We start from the raw sequence: 23,136 nt of genomic DNA on the forward strand, positions 1-23,136 counted from the left end.
ACTTAATTTTTATCATTAAATGTATTAAATATTGAATATTAAATTGAACCAAATCTTGATTAAAATTATAAGAAAGTAAACTTAAATTCGGCAATATTTTATCCCAATCTTCGAGGGAAATTCACGGACAATCAATTTGCCAAGCCTTTTGTGCCAGAGAACGTGTATTATTAAATGGTGTTTTAAGCAACACTTTATAAAGTTGAGAACTTTTAACCTTCTGTTCTGTTCCATATTCCCTATAAATGAATAGTTGACGCGGCCACTCTTTGGCCTCCACATGCTGCTGCCACCTCTGCATACTTTCGTCGTCATGCCACTCTGTGGCCTCCTCATGCTGTGGCCTATTCATGCTGCTACCACCTCCACACTATGTCACCTTGCCACTCTGTAGTCTTCTGATGCTGCTGCCACCTCCTGACTCTGTCATTGTGCCACTCAGTGGCCTTCTCCTGATGCTGCTACTGCAGCAGCTGCCACCTCCAGACTCTGTAATTGTGTCAACTCGGTGGCCTCCTCATACTGCTGCCACCTCCAGACCCTGTCATTGTGCCACTCTGAGGCCTCCTACTGATGCTGCTGCTGCCGCCATCTCCAGACTCTGTCATTGTGCCACTCGTGGCTTATTCATACTGCTGCCACCTCCACACTCGGTCATTGTGCCACTATGTGGCCTCCTGATGCTGCCGCAGCCTCCAGACCCTGTCATTGGGCCACTCTGTGGTCTCCTCATGCTCTTCCCACCCTCCCCACTTCATGACTGGGCCACTATTGTGCCTTTTGGCCTGGCTGACATCATCATTTGTTTGACCCCTTTTCTGCTCTGTCAGAAGGAAGGAAAAATGAGACACACAGTGGATCCTGTCTGTGTAGCAGCTGTAAGGCCTGTATGGTCCCATCAGAATTGGCTTACGATTTGGTAGCCAAAAGCAGCAGTGGGTACAAAACATTTTTGACTTATTTCGGTCGAAAAATTAATTTTATTCAGCGTTCAGCGCAGCAGTTATATGCGGTAAAATCTTTATTGACGTATTTCGGTCGAAAAACTATTTTTGTTCAGTGCTCAGCGCTGCAGTTATATGCGATAAAATCTTTGACGTATTTCGGTCAAATAAATAATTTTATTCAGTGTTCAGCGCAGCAGTTATATGCAGTAAAATCTTTATTGACGTATTTCGGTCAAAAAACTAATTATATTCAGCGACCAGCGCTGCGGTTATATGCGGTAAACTCTTTAGTGATGTATCATGATGAACTTTGCGACTCTTCCGGGCTCAAAGCTATCTTGACGCTTTGTCTTCTCATTGTCTGTAGCTACTAGAGGCCTGTTCATGCCAGGCAGGTTTCCCCAGAAGTATCTGGGTCGGATTTTCTCCTGTCTTAGGCAACACTTAATTTTTATCATTAAATGTATTAAATATTGAATATTAAATTGAACCAAATCTTGATTAAAATTATAAGAAAGTAAACTTAAATTCGGCAATATTTTATCCCAATCTTCGAGGGAAATTCACGGACAATCAATTTGCCAAGCCTTTTGTGCCAGAGAACGTGTATTATTAAATGGTGTTTTAAGCAACACTTTATAAAGTTGAGAACTTTTAACCTTCTGTTCTGTTCCATATTCCCTATAAATGAATAGTTGACGCGGCCACTCTTTGGCCTCCACATGCTGCTGCCACCTCTGCATACTTTCGTCGTCATGCCACTCTGTGGCCTCCTCATGCTGTGGCCTATTCATGCTGCTACCACCTCCACACTATGTCACCTTGCCACTCTGTAGTCTTCTGATGCTGCTGCCACCTCCTGACTCTGTCATTGTGCCACTCAGTGGCCTTCTCCTGATGCTGCTACTGCAGCAGCTGCCACCTCCAGACTCTGTAATTGTGTCAACTCGGTGGCCTCCTCATACTGCTGCCACCTCCAGACCCTGTCATTGTGCCACTCTGAGGCCTCCTACTGATGCTGCTGCTGCCGCCATCTCCAGACTCTGTCATTGTGCCACTCGTGGCTTATTCATACTGCTGCCACCTCCACACTCGGTCATTGTGCCACTATGTGGCCTCCTGATGCTGCCGCAGCCTCCAGACCCTGTCATTGGGCCACTCTGTGGTCTCCTCATGCTCTTCCCACCCTCCCCACTTCATGACTGGGCCACTATTGTGCCTTTTGGCCTGGCTGACATCATCATTTGTTTGACCCCTTTTCTGCTCTGTCAGAAGGAAGGAAAAATGAGACACACAGTGGATCCTGTCTGTGTAGCAGCTGTAAGGCCTGTATGGTCCCATCAGAATTGGCTTACGATTTGGTAGCCAAAAGCAGCAGTGGGTACAAAACACAGAAGACATGCAAATATTCCATTCATTATGTGAGGGTCATTATATACACTGCCTGTCCCAAAAAAAAGTTGCCACCTGGATTTACCTAAGCAAATAGTTATGAGCCTCCTATTGGAGAATTAATGCATTGGCGATTATCTTTCAGCTGGCATTAAGTTATTTAACATCTAAGGAGATTGCAGAAACTACTAAAATTTGGTTAAGAACTGTCCAACGCATTATTAAAAACTGGAAGGATAGTGGGGACCCATCATATTCGAGGAAGAAATGTGGCGGGGGAAAAAATCCGGAATGATCATGATCAGCGATCACTTAAACGTTTGAAATCAAATCGAAGAAAAACCACAGTAGAACTCAGGGCTATGTTTAATAGTGAAAGTAAGAGCATTTCCACACGCACAATGCAAAGGGAACTCAAGGGATTGGGACTGAACAGCTGTGTAGCCGTAAGAAAACCACTAATCAGTGAGGCAAACCGGAAAAAAAGGCTTACATTTGCTAGGGAGCATAAAGATTGGACTCTGGAGCAATGGAAGAAGGTCATGTGGTCTGATGAGTCCAGATTTACCCTGTTCCAGAGTGATGGGCGCATCAGGGTAAGAGAGAGGCAGATGAAGTGATGCACCCTAGTGCCTACTGCCTAGTGCCTACTGTACAAGCCTGTGGGGGCAGTGCTATGATCTGGGGTTGCTGCAGTTGGTCAGGTCTAGGCTCCGCAACAGTATGTGCTCCAAGAATGAGGTCAGCTGATTATCTGAACATACTGGATGACCAGGTTATTCTATCAATGGATTTATTCTTCCCTGATGGCACAGGCATATTCCAAGGTGATAATGCCAGGATTCATCAGGCTCAAATTGTGAAAGAGTGGTTCAGGGAGCATGAGACATCATTTTCACACATGGATTGGCCACCACAGAGTCCAGACCTTATCCCCATTGAGAATCTTTGGGATGTGCTGGAGAAGGCTTTGCGCAGCAGTCAGACTCTACCATCATCAATGCAAGATCTTGGTGAAAAATTAATGCAACACTGGAAGGAAATAAACCTTGTGACATTGCAGAAGCTTATCGAAACAATGCCACAGAGAATGCATGCCGTAATCAAAGCTAAAGGCGGTCCAACAAAATATTAGAGTGTGTGACTTTTTTGGGGGGGATAGCGACTTTTTTTTTTGCCCAGGCAGTGTATACTGGGGCACTATGTGATGGTCATTATATATACTGGGGCACTATGAGTAGGCCATTTTATATACTGGGACACTATGTGAGGGCCATTTTATATACTGGGGCACTATGTGAGGGCCATTTTATATACTGGGGCACTATGTGAGGGTCATTATATATTCTGAGATACTATGTGAGGGTCATTATATATACTGGGACACTATGAGTGGGCACTTATATATACTGGGGCACTATGTATGGGGCCATTATAAATACTGGGGCACTTTTTGAGGGTTCTTATATAGACTGGGACACTATGTCACAGCCATGATATGTACTGGGGCACTATGAGAGGCCATTGGATGACCAGGGGCACTCTGGGACATTATGTTGAGGACACTGCAGGGGTTGGGTTTGAAAAATAAATAAATAAAAATGCAAAATGAATGCCAAACGGCCATTAAAAATCGATAGACAGACAGAAAATGGATGCACACACGGATGCAAAATGACCATGAAAAACTGACAGTGTATCCATCTTTAACGGTCGTTTTATTTTTCCGCTGTGGTGGGAGTGTAGCCTTTCTGGAGCACCCAGACTGTGGTCTCCTGGTCTCGTATGTATGGCCATGTATACCACGTATCACATACTTTTCTACAAGAAACACACAGTACAATTTCCTCTTATAAATCATTTCAAGGCGTCAGATCCTTTGAATACATGCAGTCTGCACATTAGACATTAGTTCAGGGTCATGTGTTTCAACTCATTGCACTCAGCTTTGTTGGATTTACGGAGATGCAAACAGCTTTCTGAGCCAGAAACCATCTACCACTGAAAAGCTCCAAGGTAACGTCTCCATTATCTTTGCACAGTGAAGTGTCCACTGTCAAGATCTCTGACATATTGTTTATAACACTGTCAGTTCTGGAGATCCAGCAAGGCATACTCGCTATCAGATGAAAGGGAGATGGCACTGAGTACATATTAGGAAAGAGGGTGCACATTTGTGTTATTATTACTGAAAAATTGGCACCATTAGTCATAGCATCATGAAAAGAAACTATAGCTATTCCAGCTCATCCTTGCATTTTTAAAGGAGATCGGTACAATGCACCATTCTGCTATGTGTTAGCATCATTTCAAGTGTTTCTTTTCGAAATAGTCCACATTTTGTTTAAAGGGAACCTGTCCCCTCGGTTATGCCTTTCAGCTTTTCCTTTGCATATGGTGGTCTGGATGTGGCTCTTGTTGCCTTTTCTAATTGCACTGAAAATCCACTTTTAGTCTCATCACATGCAAATGAGCTTTTTCAAGTCAAGGCGCTTGGAGGTTTTAGAAGTCAAAGTTTTCTTTTTCATCCTCAATTTCCCTCATTTTATGTTTTCTCGGGCATGGAACATTTTCCCCTTCTCTCATGAGAACATGCACAGGCCCCATTTGTGCGCATTTCCGGCGCTCGCCCAGTAAAAGTGTGTGTGCTTCTCTTGGCTTAAAGTCTTCACTGCCCATGGGCCGGAGTACAGGAGCGTTCTTCTCCGGAATGTTCATCCACATCGTTGGATTGGGAACAGTCGTGGACTCCAGCGTATGTGTAGTGAAGATAAACCAAATAAGGACCTAGAGCGCAACAGGTGAACCTCAAAAATCCCAGCACGCCACTGTTTAAATTAAAAAGGGTCTCTACTTTGGTAGAAATGGTCAGCAGTGCAGTTAGTGTCAAGACACCTGCTTTGCTCCAAAAGAGCAATCTTCTCACTAATAGTGCAGACACTGTCCCCTTAATGGTTTCCTCGTTCCGTCCTCGTCAATGTTCCATCTTGTGAACTTGCATGGATCACCAAAAAAGTGTTGTGTATAGCCACACTGCAGCCCCTCACATTTTCAAATCGCTGTTTGCTAGCTTTGCTGGAGCTGCATCTCTTGGATCCTGATTCCCCAACGGGAATATGGAAACACAAAGAAGCAGAGCCTTGTGAAGGATCATTTAAGGTAAAATCACTGCTGTATTTATTCAGAATACTCACAAGATGAACATCTTGTATAAAATGTTGTAAAATAGTAGGAATCCTCTCCGGATGGAGATCATCCCAAGTGTCCAACTAGTATCACCTCTCATGGCTTTTTCAGGGATTCTTATTCTAAGCTCCAGTCCGCATTTTTAACTCCATAAGTGCCAACACTTCCAAGTCAAAAGTCACATCACTTAAAAACATCATGAGGGTGCATTCACACAGTGCAGCCCCTAACTGTGGTACCAATCTGCTGGTATGCAGCAAGCACCCAGAAAACCCATCATCTAATGAATTCAGAGTCCCAACATTAAAAAGGAAAAAGAATGAAAAATGTATCAAAACTGCACCATGTGAACATGACCCAAAATTATCATCTCTAACAGTCAATTTCATTATTTCACCTACTTGGAGAAAAGGTGTTCATTTGGTTTAAAATACAGCGATAAATAAATAATAATTAAACCCCCTATAAATGTATCTGATATATTAAATCAAACATACTGGTGTATTCACCCTTTTTAGCTCTAGCACAACCCCCAATACAGTAACGGATGACTGAGTGCACCAAGTAAGCTATTCCTGCAGAGAATCCCCGTTTCCCAGCCAAAGTGGAAGAAAAAAAGGAAAAATAGAGGCTTCAGAAACGCCCGATGTGAACACAGCCCAAAAAAACTAATTCAATCTACATTCAATCAGAAAAATATATGGTCTTTTTTTTGTCACAAAGTTTTAATGATGACACTTGAATAGGAACGAGCGTCCCATAGAAGTGGCAAGCGCGGCCTTCTCTTCAATCAGCTCATCTGCGGGGGTCTTATATTCACCACCTATCCTGAAGCTAGGTCATCAATAGAGATGAGAGAAGATTTTAAAAAATTGTTTCAGCCAATTCGACGAACTTTGACAAGATATTTAAATCAGGTATACCCAGGCCACTCTGCCTAACCATATTCATCCCACTTGGTGGCCTCAGTGTGAAGGCTTGAAACTGAAAATGCAGGGAGAGTGTACCACTGTGTGTATTGCATTGTAGTGCGCCCATATTCATAGTTAATCCGTTCTGTAGGTACTGGGCCATCAGTAGAACAGGTATAATTTATCTCTGTCTACATCCCTGTGCAGTGCACTAAGATTCATAGCTAATCCCTTCTGTTAAATCGAAAGCATACAGCACCCTTCAGTAAAGCCAAAAACCTGTGAAAACCCCTGCAGTGCCATGGCCCCTTAGTGGAACAAAATAAAGAAATGGAGGCAGCACCAATAAAGTAGTGGGGGAAAAAAATGTTCTTTTAATGCATGTTGTAGCAGTCCAAACACATGCTTTTTTATCCCTTCTGTAGATTTACTGTGCGTCAGTATTACAGGTCACTGTTACCGTCAGGTCTAATTTATCACTGTGGACTTAACCGTGCAGTGCCCCAAGATTCAAGTAGTGGCCCCATGACAGAGTAGGGAGGGTGGCAGCAGCAGCAGTAACAATAGTGGCCCCATGACAGAGTGGAGAGGGGGGCAACAGTAACTCTGACAATAGTGGCCTCATGACCGAGGGTGGCAGCAGCAATGGCAGTAACAATAGTGGCCCCATAACAGAATGGAGATGATGGCCAACAGCAGTGGCAGTAACACGGACAATAGTGGCCCCATGACAGTGGGAAGGGGGGGCAGTGGTAGTAAGGCTGTGTTCACATCACCGTTTATTTTTCTGTTCTTCTGATCCGTAAGAAGAACAGAAAACAAAAAAAAAATATGAAGCCTGTATTTTGTGCATCCATAAAGCCTCTTTCAGACAGTCAGTATTTGATCATTGATTGTAAGCCAAAACCAGGAGTGGGTCCAAAACAGCATAAAAATGTAATAGAAATATTTACATCTCTTTTGTGTTTTGGACCGACTCCTGCTTTTGGCTTACAATTACTGATCAAATACTGATGCAAAATACTGACCGTGTGAAAGAGGCCTTATGCTCAGTTTGCATACGTCTTGGTCATTTGCATCTGAAATCATTTTTTTTTTTAAACAAAAAAAATAGTCCTGCATGCAGGATTTTATGGCCTCTTTCAATTGGTCGGTATTTTGCATCAGTATTTGTAAGCCAAAAACAGGAGTTGGTCCAAAACATATAAAATGTAATGGAAATATTTGCATCTCTTCTGTGTTTTGGACCCACTCCTGCTTTTGGCTTACAAATACTGATCAAATACTAAGGCCTTAGGAATGCTCAAAATACAGGATCCTTTTTTTATTTGATCTTTCTGTTCTTCTGATGGATAATAAAGGAAAAATAAACTGTGATGTCAACATGGACGAACAGGGACAATAGTGGCCTAATAACAGAGTGGGGATCTGTGCCAACAGCAGTGGTAGTAACAGAGACAATAGTGGCCCCATCACAGAGTGTGGTCAGCAGTGGCATACAGCACAAGATGGTAGTAGCAGAACCCAAAAACTGTGTGATATCAAGGCCCAGTGGCATGCATAGCCTTATACAAATTCAACGTGTACATATCAATAGGCCAAGAAGCCCCATTGTAGGAAGGGCAGTGGAGGCATCAGGCGGGTGGCAGCAGGACGTGGTTAGAAGTTATGTCACATATGCAAATTAACCTGAGATGAGTCCTGTCCCTGACTCATCTCACATTAATTTGCATATGTAGCAAATCGTCTTTTTTTTTTTTTTTTACACAATAAAAGCACACAGAGCTATGGGGACTGGGTATTGCGGATGTGCTAGCGGCCATCTAGCAACCCATGTCCTCAGCTCTATACACAAAATCCCGGTGACAGGTTCCCTTTAAGTTGTAATAACGTTCCAATTGCATTTCCATCCAGTGCACTTTCAGAGCGTCCCCTGTCTTTTCATTTACTAGTTTGTTTAGAATGTGATGCTGTTTGATAACCCCCGAAAATGTTTTATCTCTCATGAAATGGACATTATTGTTTCCATTGCTACTTTTTGCAGTCATTTGCTTAGGAAGCGTAGAAATCATTGGTTGATGATTAATAAGCATCTGAGTTTCTGCCCGTCTGCCTTTCGCTATGAGTTACTGAGCATATGGGAAAGCATATTCGTGTTTGTTTATTTGCTACAAATGTAATCTATACAAATGTCAACAAAATTAACACGATCTTCAATCCCTGCATGAAATTGCATTTCATTAGAAAGGTGCGATAAACTCTCAGAGCAATGCACCAGAAAGGTAGGAAATTGGAATTGATGTACTGTATGAAAGCAAGAAAGCTATTTGTTTGAATGCAAGAGAATATACCCAAAGTGATTTAAGCCCCTATTTTATCGTTTTTTTAAAACAAGTCAATTTTAAAGTTCGTAAAACAAGGTAAGTTACTGAATCCCAAGCAGTAATAACTTTCAGGGAGTATACATTGTGCCGTGTTCAAGAGAGAACCCGGATCAGCAGAGTCAAAACAAGTAAAAGCTAATTAATCAAAGAAAACGCTTACAAAATTAATCTAGCATGTAAGATTTTAACGATCACTGCCAAGTTGTTTAATATATGCACCAGCAGGTACGCTTCACCTCAGTTGTCAGCCTGTGGTCTCGTTTACACTTTCAGGAGCCATGGCCACGAGAACTAACACAGTGTATGGGGCCAGAAGTAGACCGCTTAGCACCCTGTGTAGGAACCCCTCATGTTTACTGCACTAGAGTGAGGGCTGAGCTTCAGGAACCTGGCACGGGTGCTACACAGTGTATAGAGCTATCTGCTTCCGGGTCCGTACACCATCTTGGTAGCTGATCGGTAGTGTTGCCAGCTGTCGGCACCCCATCAATTGGATATTGATGTCCTAGCTTAAAGGGGTTCTGCAGTTTGTTTAAACTGATGATCTATCCTCTGGATAGATCATCAGCATCTGATCGGCGGGGGTCCAACACCCGAGACCCCCACCGATCAGCTATTTGAGAAGGCAGTGGCGCTCCAGCAGCGCTGCAGCCTTCTCACTGTTTACCGCCGGCCCAGTGACGTCACGACTAGTATCAACTTCCCTGGGCGGGGATAAGCTCTGTTCACTTGAATGGAGCTTAGCCCCGCCCAGGCCAGTTGATACTAGTCGTGACGTCACTGGGCCGGCGGTAAACAGTGAGAAGGCTGCGGCGTGCTGGAGCGCCGCTGCCTTCTCAAACAGCTGATCGGCGGGGGGTCCTGCGTGTCGGACCCTCGCCGATCAGATGCTGATGATCTATCCAGAGGATAGATCATCAGTTTAAACAAAGTGCAGAACCTCTTTAAGTATAAGTCAGAATAGAAGACCTTGAAAACCTTTAACCCCCACTTTCCCCTTGATTAAGCCTAGCAGGGTTTGTTCAAACTATATAAGACAATAGTGTTTTGTTCAGCATTGGCTTCATGGCTGCAGAAGGGGGGGGGGGGGGCACTTCTGGGGTCAGGTGGGCTAGAATTGAGCTAGAGCTGCGATCTTGGTCTTGCTTGAAGGCCAATGACCTGGCACTGTTCATGGTCTAGCCTGAATTAGAGCAGGTTGAAGGGAGAGCTGCATATACTGTATGGGCAGCTTTCACCTCAGCCCAAGAAAAGCCGTTATTATTGAAAAACATATATATAGGCCACGTCCTTAAGACCCCTATTGTAAAATGAATACATTATTTAGTATAAAAAAAAAGTGTTTTATTGTGCAAATAATATAATAAAAAAATAGGAGAGATGTTTTTCCCTACGCCAGTTTTCTGGCGAGAAAAGTCTCAAACCCCATGTTTGCGACTTTTTAAAAGCCAGCACCACCACTTTTGGCACTTTCCAAGTAGGGGGCGTGGCAAGGGAAGGGGTGGCCAGCGGGGCTGGCACATTTATCTTGTTTTAAGCCAGTTTTTTTTTTGTAAATAAAGACTAAAATAATTGATTTCAATGGACTCTTGGAGGCTGTGCCTACACCTCTTCATAAATTAAGAGCATCCTCGGGTAGCGCAGGGGTCATCAAGAATGGTGTACCACAGGCCCGTCTTGATAAATTTCCCAGTATATTTTTATTATCATGTGGCATCATAGTAATCATACTGACCCACAGAGCAAAATTGTCATGTAATTGATGGAATGCCACCGGCTGGCTGTGACTTGAACCACAACCCTTATGTGCAACGACTAGTAAGAGGAAAGGAGGAAGTGTCTCCTATAGTAGCCGTTCAGATTCTATTTTTTTTTTTTTTTTTATGACCTTCTGAACATCTAACATCTGATTTCCCCTTTTTATTTGATATGTTGACCGTGGACGGCCTTATGTCACGTAGCTGTGTCTATCAATATACTGTATGGTTTTTATATACTAACCCTCTTGTGGTGTATTTCCTTGTACTTGTTTCTGCAGTCATGTTTTGTGCTGACACACATATAATACATCCCCTTACAAGGATATTTTCCTTAAGGCAATGAGAAGAATAAAATATATGTGTGTACCACACTTTCATGCCAATTCCCAAATTATCTCCTGCATTTTAATAGTCAACAAAAATTATGAAAAGTGGCTGTTTTGCCTGCATTTGCTTTCAGAAATCATTGCATTGCACTCATTTATGGACATAGCAAGATTAAATGTGACACTGGTTGGTTGTACTGTTTGAAAATGTGCTAAATTGAATTAGGAATTCAGATGGCTACATGACCTCTTTGCTGTGAGGTATGGAACATTACGACACCCGCAATGCTTGTCATATGATTTAGTATCCTCTGAGTAGCTGGTAAGCTGAAACACTGAGCACTAAACTGGAACAGCACCACAGGAGGGTGATAGAGCCAAGGGAAATGTGTGTTATGTGTTGCTTAATATTAATTTGTTTGCCAGGGAAAATAGTAACCCCTTAGTTCCGGCCTATTTTGGTCTCTTTTTTTTTTTTTTGTCTTTTCATCGAAGTATTTCAAGAGCCATTGCAAGGGATCTGCCCTGATGACAGATTGCCTTTTATAAATCTTTTTATTATTTTTATTATTTTGCGGTCTGATGCATTATTAGAATCTGTGAGGTTTAAATCTTATATTTATGGGGAAACCTATTTAAACACTTGTACCCAACTGCACGGTTAAACTGGCTTCCATAGGAAGAAGATCAAAAGAGACTTTAAGAACTGAATCTATATAGCCCTGAGGACAGAAGGGAGTCATGCAGGGGCAAATTGGCCATAGACCTTACTGGTAAATTTCCCAGTGGGCCGACACCCGGGCCCTCCTCACAGCCAGCCAGTGAAAGTTTTTGGGGATGTATGTTGTGCTGCTGGCAGTATTTTGTGATGGACTGTGGTATTTGGCTCTGTTCGGGTCATATAATGTGCCACAATATGGTATTGCTGGCCTTGCCTTCCATCAATCTGGGGCCACTTTTAATATTTTTTCCAGGGCCACTTTAAGTTCCCAGTCCATCCCTGTAGTCATTATTGAAACCTTAAAATATGTTAAAAGCTTAAAGGAGTTGTCCAGCCATTAATATTAATGATCTATCGTCAGGATAGGTCATCAATATCTGATCAGTGGGGGTCCAACACCTGGCACCCCCGCTGATCATCTGTGAGACAAGGAGGCGGCGCACCATGTGAGCACCGCTTCCGTATCTTTGCTCTACGCCTCATTTGAATAGAGCGAGTACTTGTATTATACTGCACTTCCACAACAATGTGCAGTGTAATGAAGACGAAGTGGCGCTCGCGTGGAGCTCCGCCTTCTGTTCAAACAGCTGATTGGCGGAGTTGCAGGGTCGCGGACACCCATCAATCAGATATTAATGACCTATCCTGAGGATAGGCCATCAGTATTAACATCTGGACTACCCCTTTAAATAAGGTTCAAGAGGAAAGTGTATTGAATTAAAAAAAAACTCAACTGAAGAACAAGGGGGCAAAATCTAAAATTAGTTGGGGGAAGAGAAGAAAATATTTTTACACCAAAAAAGCCTCCCATGAGATGTGGTTGGGAAATGTACAGTAAGTAAAGTTAAGCATGCCTGGGAAAAACACATGTCTATCCTAAGGTAAATAAGAAATATAAGGGCAAAGTAGATGGATGAGGGGGTCTGTTACAGTTCAGTGAATGTGAATCCTCTGTGCCAACTAACTGGTTCGGCTTTGGGCTGAATCCCGAGGGTGCTACTCCAGCGTTCCCCTGGTATTCTCCCTTTAACCTCTATAAAAGTATCAGGACTTTGCTTCAGGGAAGCAACCAGTCCACTACCTCCTGTGATAGTCCCGGTGTAGGTAGCAGCTGACTCACTGGGTTCAAGGTCTCTGATGCAAACACTATACTATCAGGATACAGAGAACACACCAAAAATGCAGGAAAACCAAAGTTATAGTTGAACAGTCACCAAGACTAGAATGCATTTTTTTTAAAAGTTTTTTAGAGATCCAGGCAGATCAATGCAGACACAGGATAGACTTGCAGGCAGAGTAGTGATGAAGCAAACATGAGACAGGCAGGCTGGGGGCTAGAATGGAGAATAGACAGACTGGGTTAACTTGAACCTGAACTGAACTTGTACTTTAATGTGCAGGGGCACACAGGCAGGGTAGAACACACTTAAAACAGGGCAGGAATACTGGCAGGAGATAGCCTTTGCTGGTCACGACAGAACCTAAAGTTTAGGCACTCTACTGCTGCAGAGGGTGACTTCAGTACCCAGGGACCCCCCTGGATGGGGAAGGATTGGAAGTGTGCACTGGCCCTTTAAGAAACTGGGGGTGAGTGCACATGCCCTAAAGGAGCATCAATCAGGAGCATGGATGCAGCAGCATAGAGAGGACATCAGCGACCAGAACACTGGATAGCATGGCAAGTGCCATGGTGTCCGCGCCTGTGGGCATAGACTGTAGACCTAACAGGGTCTTTTTCTGCCATCAATATTCAATGTTTCTATTAATAACACTATGCACAGGCATAAAAAATCTAAATGTTCATTTTTGTGCAAAGATGTGTTTTTCAATTTAGTTTAAAGATGGAAAGTGTCATCTTTTTTTCTTTTATGACCTTTAGTCATGGTTGCATTTATAACTGTTGATGGTAAGTATCTTTCCTCTACAAGATAAACACTGCAGTTTTTTCTGCAAAGCCTAGATAACCCCTTTAATAAAACAGGACCTCCATCATTTTGCAAAAGTGAGAACTGGGTACAAAGAGCAGCTCTTTGTAGGACCTGGTCTATACATATAATTCTATGATTTCCCCTGTGGTGGCACTGCAGGATAATTTGAACACTTGATACAAGGCTGCCAAATTACAGATGATTGCTGGAAGATCCAACAGAAAGAGGTGAAAGCCCAAAGTGGAGTACACATGTATGCATCCTTCGCAGAGTGTCATTTTTTGGAATTTTAAAATGCATGAAAACTGTATTTTAAAACTTATTTTTTTCACTGTAAAACCCTTTTTATGATGTTGTTGTATACTTTTTGGTGGAGTTCTTTATGTAGTAGAATTTTTTGTGCATATATTATTATTGCCATTTTTTAAGTCCTATAACAGTGATGGCTAACTTTGGCACTCCAGCTGTGGTAAAACTACAAAACTACAACTCCCAAGATGCCCCCCTTGCTTGGCCGCCCTCCGAACTCTAGAAATAAATGGAGCATGCTGGGAGTCGTAGTTTCACCACAGCTGGAGTGCCGAGGTTAGCCATCACTGTCCTATAAGGAGGCATATGGGTAAAATGCTAGAAATAAGCACCATACCCCGAGAGCATGCTGTGTTTTATAAAAAAAAAAAAAAAAGGCACTGACCCAAAAAGCCTTAAAAAAAAAATGTGACAAGCCAAAACACATTGTACATACTATGTTTAAAGGCTATGTACTCCTAAATTAGCCTTTATTAAAAATATTGAGCTGTTCTGTCACAAAGGGTTAAATGTTTTTCTAGCTAACTTTGTGCCGGTCATCTAATAAACTTTATTTTTAAACTACTGAGCGGTCATAAACACTTATTTAAGCCAAAATCTTATTAGTAAGATAAGAACTGAGCTATAATATGGTCAGAGAGCAGAGATAAGGTGTCTGTCTGCTCCTGATCTGTCAGAAAAGACAGAAAATCAAAAGGGTGCTACTAGAGCATCTTAGCTCTGTATAGAAAAAAGAACTCCATATTTTTAATAAGACCAATTTAAAAGAAATTATTTTCAGCTCAAAATGAGTACAATGCAATAATTTAAAAAAAAATACCCCCAAAGGTGTACATAGCCTTTAAATATAGATTTTAACTACTGGCCACAGCATTTTCTGGCCAAGAAAAAAACACAATGAAAATGTTATGAAAAATATCTCAAAAAGCAGTGCATAAAAGTGGCTTTAAAGTCATTCTCTCCAACTGAATTATTGATGAGCTATTCTTAGGATAGGTCATCAATATCAGACAAGATGACCTCATAATGTTGGGAGCCCTACTCTAAAATTACTCATTACTCTTAGTGCCAACTGTTTCTTATGAATTCAAGGAACGTAGGCTCCAGCTATAAGATGCACTTATTTAAGAGTATGTGACCAAAATGGAGACAACCACTCCTCCACATGCTTACCACAAATGCAAAACACAATGTTATTCAGCCTCTCCTATAAAATGAAGAAAATGTGCAGGTGTGTGCTGCTGTGGCTGAAAAACAAAAGTAATAGCAAACACAATGCAACAGCACTCCGCAAACACTGAATTACATAAATTATACATTTTATACAATTATAAAGCTATGTACACCTTTGTTTTTTGTTTTTTATTATTGCATTGTACTCATTATGAGCTAAAATAATTTATTTTAGTCTTTATTAAAAAATATGGATTCCCTTTTTCTGTACAGAGCGGAGATGCTCTAGTAGCACCCTTTTGATTTTCTGTCTTTTCCATCAGACCAGGAGCAGACGGACTCCTTATCTCTGCTTATAAGCACTGATTATCTCCGTTCTTATCTTACTGATAAGAACGTGGTTTGAATTATATAAATTATTTAAAAAAATTTAAGGTTATACTTTAACCGCCCAGGCTGGTTTTAATTACATCAGTATATAGCTGGATTCTTCTTTTACTGATTTTAATTTAAGGCCTATTGGCACAAGGAGAGGATAATCATTTTAGAGTAACAGAGGTCACCTTGCTGTGATAGATGGGCACACATGATTTTGATCAAAAAGTACATCATATGTAATTATATAATAATTCTAGCATTAATTCATATATTTTATGTTTGCAGAATGTTATTGCATTATGTTTAGTTTTACTTTTGTAGTATTTTCAGGCACAGCAACATTCACCTGCTCATTCACTTCATTTTATAGGATGTATTAACTGACTCTGTGTTTTGTTTTTGTAGTAAATAAATTCTAAGACTTATTATTTTCTAATTCTGAATTGTCCATATACTGAAACATGTTGTTGTGTAACTGTAGTATGTATACTGAAACATAGTCATTTGTATTAATTAACTTGTTTTAATTTTTATTTTAGTGTGTTGTGTTTGCAATGACATCTGGACAAATGTGGAATCATATACGTGGACCCCCATATGCGCATAAAAATCCACAGAATGGCCAAGTGGTAAGTATATTGTATATTTTAAACTATCCTTTGTTTTGTCTATGTTTTGTAGATTTAAAGGACATCAGCAGATTTGTACCTATGACTCTGACTGACCTGTTACATGTGCTTGTGGCAGCTGAAGGCATCTGTGTTGGTCCCTTGATCATATGTGCCCGCACTGCTGAGGAAAACGATGTTTTTACATATATAAATGAACCTCTAGGAGCAACGGGGGCGTTGCCATTATTCCTTGATGCTCAGCTCCGTCTGCAACTGCTGTGCCCTTTGATTAATAGAGTCAGGTGTGATGACTTTTTCACTGCTTAAGTGGAGAGGGTAGGTGGTTTCAGAGAGTGCAGAGCCTCTACGTGTAATGGCAACACCCTTGTTGCTCCTAGAGGCTCATTTGCATACATTAAAACATCATTTTTTTTCTCAGTAATATAGAACACATTTGAACATTGGACCAACAAAGATGCCTTCAGCTATCAAGTGCAACAGGTCAGCCAGTTTCATAGGTACAAATCTGCTGACAGATGCCATTTGAGTGGTTCTGTTGATCTGCAGTAATGGGTTTATTTTTGTAACATTTATTGTAAGGGTAATAAGGTTACTTTTGGAATAAACTTACTGTATCTCTACCATGTGTAGAAATATAAATACTAGAAAATGTAACCTGCTTTTGTACAAAAAAATAAAAGCAATTTCTGTACAATGATATTTTTCACTTTCCTAGTGAAGATTTTTACCCTACCCCTTTGAAGGACTGAAGATGGGTAGGTTTTCAGGCGACTGTTTTGATAGGTCATATGACAACCTTTCTGTTGTGGTCAGAAGTTAAAACTAGGCAAAACCCCCCAAAAATTTTTGGACTCCTTCAATTACGCTAGGGATACCCAATGACAATGGTGCGCAACATTTTTTGTAATGATAGTCAATGGTGTCGCACTGTGACATGTTGCAAGTTGTATTTTTGCGTGACAGTCGCATCACAGTCGCAGCATGTTGCAGTGCGACACCATTGACTATCGTTGCCAAAAATGTTGTGCGACACATCGCAGTATAGTTGTTCCCTTTTGCGCTGCAAATATCGTCATGTAACCATTCTCTTAGATGTGGATATAGATTTACAGTGGGGAAAATAAGTATTTAACACACTGACTATTTAGCAAGTTTTTCCACCTATAAAGAATGGAGAGGTCTGTAGTTTTTATCATAGGTACCCTTCAACTGTGAGAGACCGAATCAAAATATCAAGAAAATCACATTGTATGATTTTTTAATTAAAATTAGCATTTTATTGCATGAAATAAGTATTTGATAAAATAAAAAGACAGAACGTAATATTTGGTGCAGAAACCTTTGCAATTACAGAGGTCAGACGTTTCCTGTAGTTCTTGACCAAGTTTGCACACACTGCAGCAGGGATTTTGTCCCACTCCTCCATACAGAACTTCTCCAGATCTCTCAGGTGTTGGGGCTGTTATTTGGCTACATTGAGTTTCAGCTCTCTCCAAAGATTTTCGATTGGGTTCAGGTCTGGAGACTGGCTAGGCCATTCCAGGACCTTAAAATGCATCTTACGGAGCCACTCCTTAGTTGCCATGGCTGTATGTTTTGGGTCATTGTCAAGACTCATCCATGACTCATCTTTAATGCTGTTACCGAGGGAAGGAGGTTGTTGGCCAAAATCTCACAATACATGGCCCCATCCATTCTCCCTTCAATACGGTGCAGTCGTCCTGTCCCCTTTGCAGAAAAGGTCCCCCAAAGTATGATGTTTCCATCCCCATGCTTCACGGTTGGGACGGTGTTCTTGGGGTTGTACTTATCCTTTTTCTTCCTCCAAACACGGCGAGTGTAGTTGATGCCAAAAAGTTATATTTTGGTCTCATCTGAACACATGACCTTCTCCCATGCCTCCTCTGGATCATCCAGATGGTAATTGGCGAACTTCAAATGGGCCTGGACATGTGCTGGCGTGAGCAGGGGGACCTTTTGTCTCCTGCAGGATTATAATCCATGATGGCGTAGTGTGTTACTAACGGTAATCTTTGAGACTGTGGTCCCAGCTCTCTTCAGTTTATTGACCAGGACCTCCCGTGTAGTTCTGGGCTAATTCCTGACCTTTCTCAGACCCATCCTTACCCCATTAGGTGAGATCTTGCATGGAGCGCCAGACTAAGGAAGATTGACAGTCATCTTGTGTTTCTTCCATTTTTTTTATAATTGTGCCAACAGTTGTTGCCTTCTCACCAAGCTGCTTGCCTGTTGTCCTGTAGCCCATTCCAGCCTTGTGCAGGTCTACAATTTTGTCCCTGGTGTCCTTAGATAGCTCTTTGGTCGTGACCATGGTGGAGAGGTTTGAGTGTGATTGATTGAGTGTGTGGACAGGTGTTTTTTTTATACAGGTAACGAGTTCAAACAGGTGCAATAAATACAGGTAATGGATGCAGAGTAGGAGGGCTTCTTAAAGAAAAACTAACATGTCTGTGACAGCCAGAATTCTTGTTGGTTGGTAGGTGATCAAACCATGCAATAAAATGCTAATTAATTATTAAAAAATCATACATGTGATTTTCTGGATTTTTTTTTAGATTCTGTCTCTCACAGTTGAAGTGTACCTGCGATAAAAATTACAGACCTCTCCTTTCTTTGTAGGTGGGAAAATTTGCAAAATTGCTAGTGTATCAAATACAGTATATCTCGACTTTCTTACTTTTCGAAATAAACATTGTTCTTACTCTTGGTGTAGTTGTTTTTGGCCATGCAGGCTCTCATTGTGGCCTGGTCTTTTTCTTATGGAGTCAAGAACACTTAGCTTAGCTGAGGATAGAGAAGCTTGTTGTTCTTCTGGGAAACTCTGACTTTTTAGATGAGTTATTGCTTTTACCCTTGGAAGATGTACAATCTACCATTGTAGCAAGACTTCTCAATTAAAGGGGTTGTCCACTTTTATATTGATGACCTGTCCTCACGACATTACTTCTCCAGTGTAATACTTTATCTAATTTAAGTCTTCATCTGGATTCTGGAAAAAAAAATCCAAAAATGCTATAAAATAAAAAAACACTGCCACCTCTTCTATCCCAGGCCGATCCAGCACAGAAGCTTCAGTGATCCCTCCTGTCTGTGCTTACAAGTCATAGTCACATGATTGCTGCAGCCAATCAGTGGTCTCCTCTGTCATATGCTGTACTACCTGCATTATGTCTCACCTTGTTGAGCGGTGATGCCAGTAGTATGGCATATGAACAGTGGTGTGCCTAATACTTTAAATACTTTAACCCCTTAGTGACCACCCATACGTGTTTTTACGGCGGTCCATAAGGGGCCTTGGGCTGGGCTGCCGTGTTTTTACGGCGGCCCAGTCTAAGCGCTGCGCGGCTCCCCCGTGCAGCGGGAGCACAGACCCGGCTCACACATGAGAGCCGGGGCCCTGCTCTAACAGCCCTGACCGGCAGAAGTGCCGATCCGGGCTGTTTAACCCTTTACATGCCGGGCACAATGGCGCCCGCTGCATGTAAAGTGGTGACAGAGGGAGCGGACTCCCTCTGTCTCCCATCAGCACCCTGAAAATGCGATCGCGGGGTGCTGATGTGTTGGGAAGCTTACCTCGCTTCCGATCAGGGCCCCGAGCCTGTCTTCAGTTATCTCCAGCAGGCTGTGCCTCTCTGGCGCAGCCTGCTGGTCAATCTTTGAATAGCATTGCTATTGAAATGTAATGCATTATAGAGATAATGCATTACATTTTAAAAGCAATCAAAATACTGTATATTATAGTCCCCTTGTCGGACTTTTAAGTAGTAAAAAAAATAGAAAAAAAATACACATTTATTAAATAAAAAAATTCCATAAAATAAAATAATATGCTTTTTTTTCCATTGAAAATACGCTTTTCAATGAAAAAAATTGCAAAAAGAAAATATCCCCCATATGTTTGGTATTACCGCGTCTGTAACGGCCCGGACTACATAAATATTACATAAATTATCCCCTATGGTGAACGTCGTAAAAAAAAAAAAAAAAAAAAAGACAGAATTTCTAATCTATTCTTAGTTTCCACCGACAAAAACGTAATAACAAGCGGTCAAAAAGCGGCATTTACTCCAAAATGATACCAATAAAAAATACAAGTTGTCCCTCAAAAATCAAGCCCTCACACAACTCCATAGAAAAAGAAAAAAAAAGTTATGGGTCTTGTAAAGTGGCAATGCAAAATCATTGTTTTGGTTGGAAAAAAAAGTAGTAAAAATTATAAGTATTTAGTATCACTGTAATCGTACTGACCCAGATAATAAAGATATTATGTTATTTGTACCGAAAAATGAATGCCGTAAAATTTATCATGTAAAAACGCAGTGGCAGTATTGCTATTTTTCCCCATCTCCCTCCGAGAAAGAGTTAATAAAAGTTAATCAGAAAGTTATGTGTACCCCAAAATGGTGCCATTAAAAACTACAACTTGTCCTGTAAAAAACAAGCCCTCATAAAGCTATATAGACGAAAAAATAAAGTTATAGCTCTTGGAACGAGACCATGAAAAAAGGAAAAACTCTTGGTCATAAAGGCCCACACAGGCTTGGTCACTAAGGGGTTAAAAAAATTGTACCCCCTCACAGTAGTATTGCAGTAACAGGTTATCTAAATGATGCATAATAAAATAGCTTGTGAACATACACCCTACATCCAGTGATAATGCATGGATCAGAATCCTTCTGTGTTCTAGTCCAAAATCCTAACTACAGTTAGGCCTCTTTCACACGGGGTTATGTGTGTGGGCCGGATAGGATGCTGGTGCGCGATTTTTCCACATGAGTGCAAAGCGTTTTAATGCGTTTAATGTGAAAAAAATCGGCATGTTAGGTTCCCAGACCCGAACCCGGACCTTTTCACAGAAGTTCAGATTTGAGTTAGGTGTTCTGTAGATTTTATTATTTTCCCTTATAACATGGTTATAAGGGAAAATAATAGCATTCTGAATACAGACTGCTTAGTAAAATGTCGCGTAGCGGATCTCCTCTTCTTTCTTCAGGACCTGGGTAAAGGACCTTTGATGACGTCACTGCGCTCATCACATGGTCCATCCCTAATTTACTTAGCATTCTGTATTAAGAATGCTATTATTTTCCCTTATAACCATTTTATAAGGGAAAATAATAAAGATCGGGTCCCCATCCCGATCGTCTCCTAGCAACCATGCATGAATCGCACCACATCCGCATTTGCTTGCAGATGCTTGCGATTTTCACGCAGCCCTATTCATTTCTATGGGGCCTGCGTTGCGTGAAAAACACACAATATAGAGCATGCTGCGATTTTCACGCAACGCGCAAGTGATGCGTTAAAATCACCGCTCATGTGCACAGCCCCATAGAAATGAATGAGTCCGGATTCACGCATTGCACCCACTCGGAAAACTTGCCCGTGTGAAAGAGGCCTTAGAAGTTCACATAAAGCATCATAAAAACGTATTTACTATATTAATGGGGTTTAAAAGGAGGCTTTTGAACTGAGAAATCTCAAATATAGGATTCAAAAGATTAGAGTTCCATGTAAAGTTTCCTTTATGCATAGAAAGCTTTTCCACTCTAGGAAGATTAACATTCAGATTTAAAAGAAGTCCTTGTTTTTATCCACTGGCTGTCTATCCACGTCCTATCACTGGAGATCTCTAGTTCAGTACGGTCTCTTTCGTCCGTCTCCTGCTTCCTGTCAGCTTATCGTATCACTGCATGAAATCCCTGAAGTTCATTTCCAGGCGTCTGAAGTGAATAATTAATTTGTCCTGTCCTTAAAGGGTTCCGAACAATGATAAGGCCTGTCATAAACATGTCTTACAAACTTTTCTGATGTGGAGTTTTTCATCCATCGCCTGCCATTGTACATTACTGCCTCATAAATCACACATTTTATTTATTTATACCGTATTTTACAGAAGAAACACTTTGAGAAATGTTCTTATTTCCAAGCATGTTCCATGCACATAATATATGTAGCTCTGTTTTTCACTTCCATTACTGAGTATTAAAGATTGAATTTGCTCAGCCATATTTGATGCCCCTTCTGTTTTTTATGGGACATGGAATAGTGCAAGTGTGGGCCTCTCAGTATTCACGTATGAGGGGCTATATCTTGTGCAGCACTATAGCAAAGCCTATTAACACATGTCTTTTTGAGTTAAAAGCTAGGTACGCTTTTAGAGACAATTTTATATGATTGTATTTTACTCATTTGGGGCTGAAAATAATTTTTTCAATTGGTCTTTATTAAAAATATTGAGCCGTTCTGTCACAAAGGGTTAATTGTTTTTCTAGCTGTGTGCATCCTACTTTCACTTTCAATTTGTGCTAGTCATCTAATAACCCTTATCTTAAAATTACTAAGAGGTTATAAATAGGGATGAGCGAACCAGAACTTTACAGGTTCGGGTGGTGTAGGAATTCCGTTATAACTGAATTTGTAGACGAAATGCAAAACGGAAGCCTTTAGGGGCATTCTGTTTTGATCCGTCCTAATAGAAGTCTGTGGCCAAGCATAACAGATCTGTCTGGTTTCCGTTATGCTTGGCTCATAGACTTCTATTAGGACGGATCAAAATAGAATGCTCTTAAAGGCTTCCGTTTTGCATTCAGTCTATAATGGAATCCATAAAGGAATTCCTACACCACCCAAACCCGAACCTGTAAAGTTCAGGCTCGCTCATGCCTAGTCATAAACACTTAAGGCTGTTTTACACTGGCTGATGTTTTGGCCGATAATCGCTAACGAGCCTTTGCATGAACATCTTGTAGTGTAATGCTGCCGCCAATTGCCTGATGCATGAGCAACGCTTATTAATAAGGCAATTCTGATTTGTAAGCAATCTGTCACCGGCAAACCAGTAGACAGCATGGGGAAGAGCGATGGCATAGCGATCACTTCTCCCCATGCTGTGGAGGAGATTGCTGCATGTGATAGCAGCAGTCTTCTCCGCTGGCTAGCAAGCGATTGCCGGAAGGGAACGCTTACCTCCCGACAATCACTTGCTGATCTGCCTATCCAATACAGCTTTTATTTAAGCCACATTCTTATAAGAAGATAAGATTCGAGCTTTGATGAGTGTTTATA

General features: G+C 41.4%; 1 protein-coding gene across 1 annotated transcript in view; it reads left to right on the top strand.

The window, feature by feature from the left end:
- The window catches only part of TUSC3 (tumor suppressor candidate 3), a 328,869-nt gene that overhangs the window by 258,389 nt on the left and 47,344 nt on the right, over positions 1-23,136 (top strand). The window contains exon 6 of the mRNA XM_044295877.1: positions 15,955-16,044. Within this exon, the coding sequence (XP_044151812.1) occupies positions 15,955-16,044 (90 nt within the window). The remainder of the gene's footprint in view (positions 1-15,954; positions 16,045-23,136) is intronic.

Source organism: Bufo gargarizans, chromosome 1 (assembly GCF_014858855.1).
Source record: "Bufo gargarizans isolate SCDJY-AF-19 chromosome 1, ASM1485885v1, whole genome shotgun sequence".
Taxonomy (NCBI): Eukaryota; Metazoa; Chordata; class Amphibia; order Anura; family Bufonidae; genus Bufo; species Bufo gargarizans.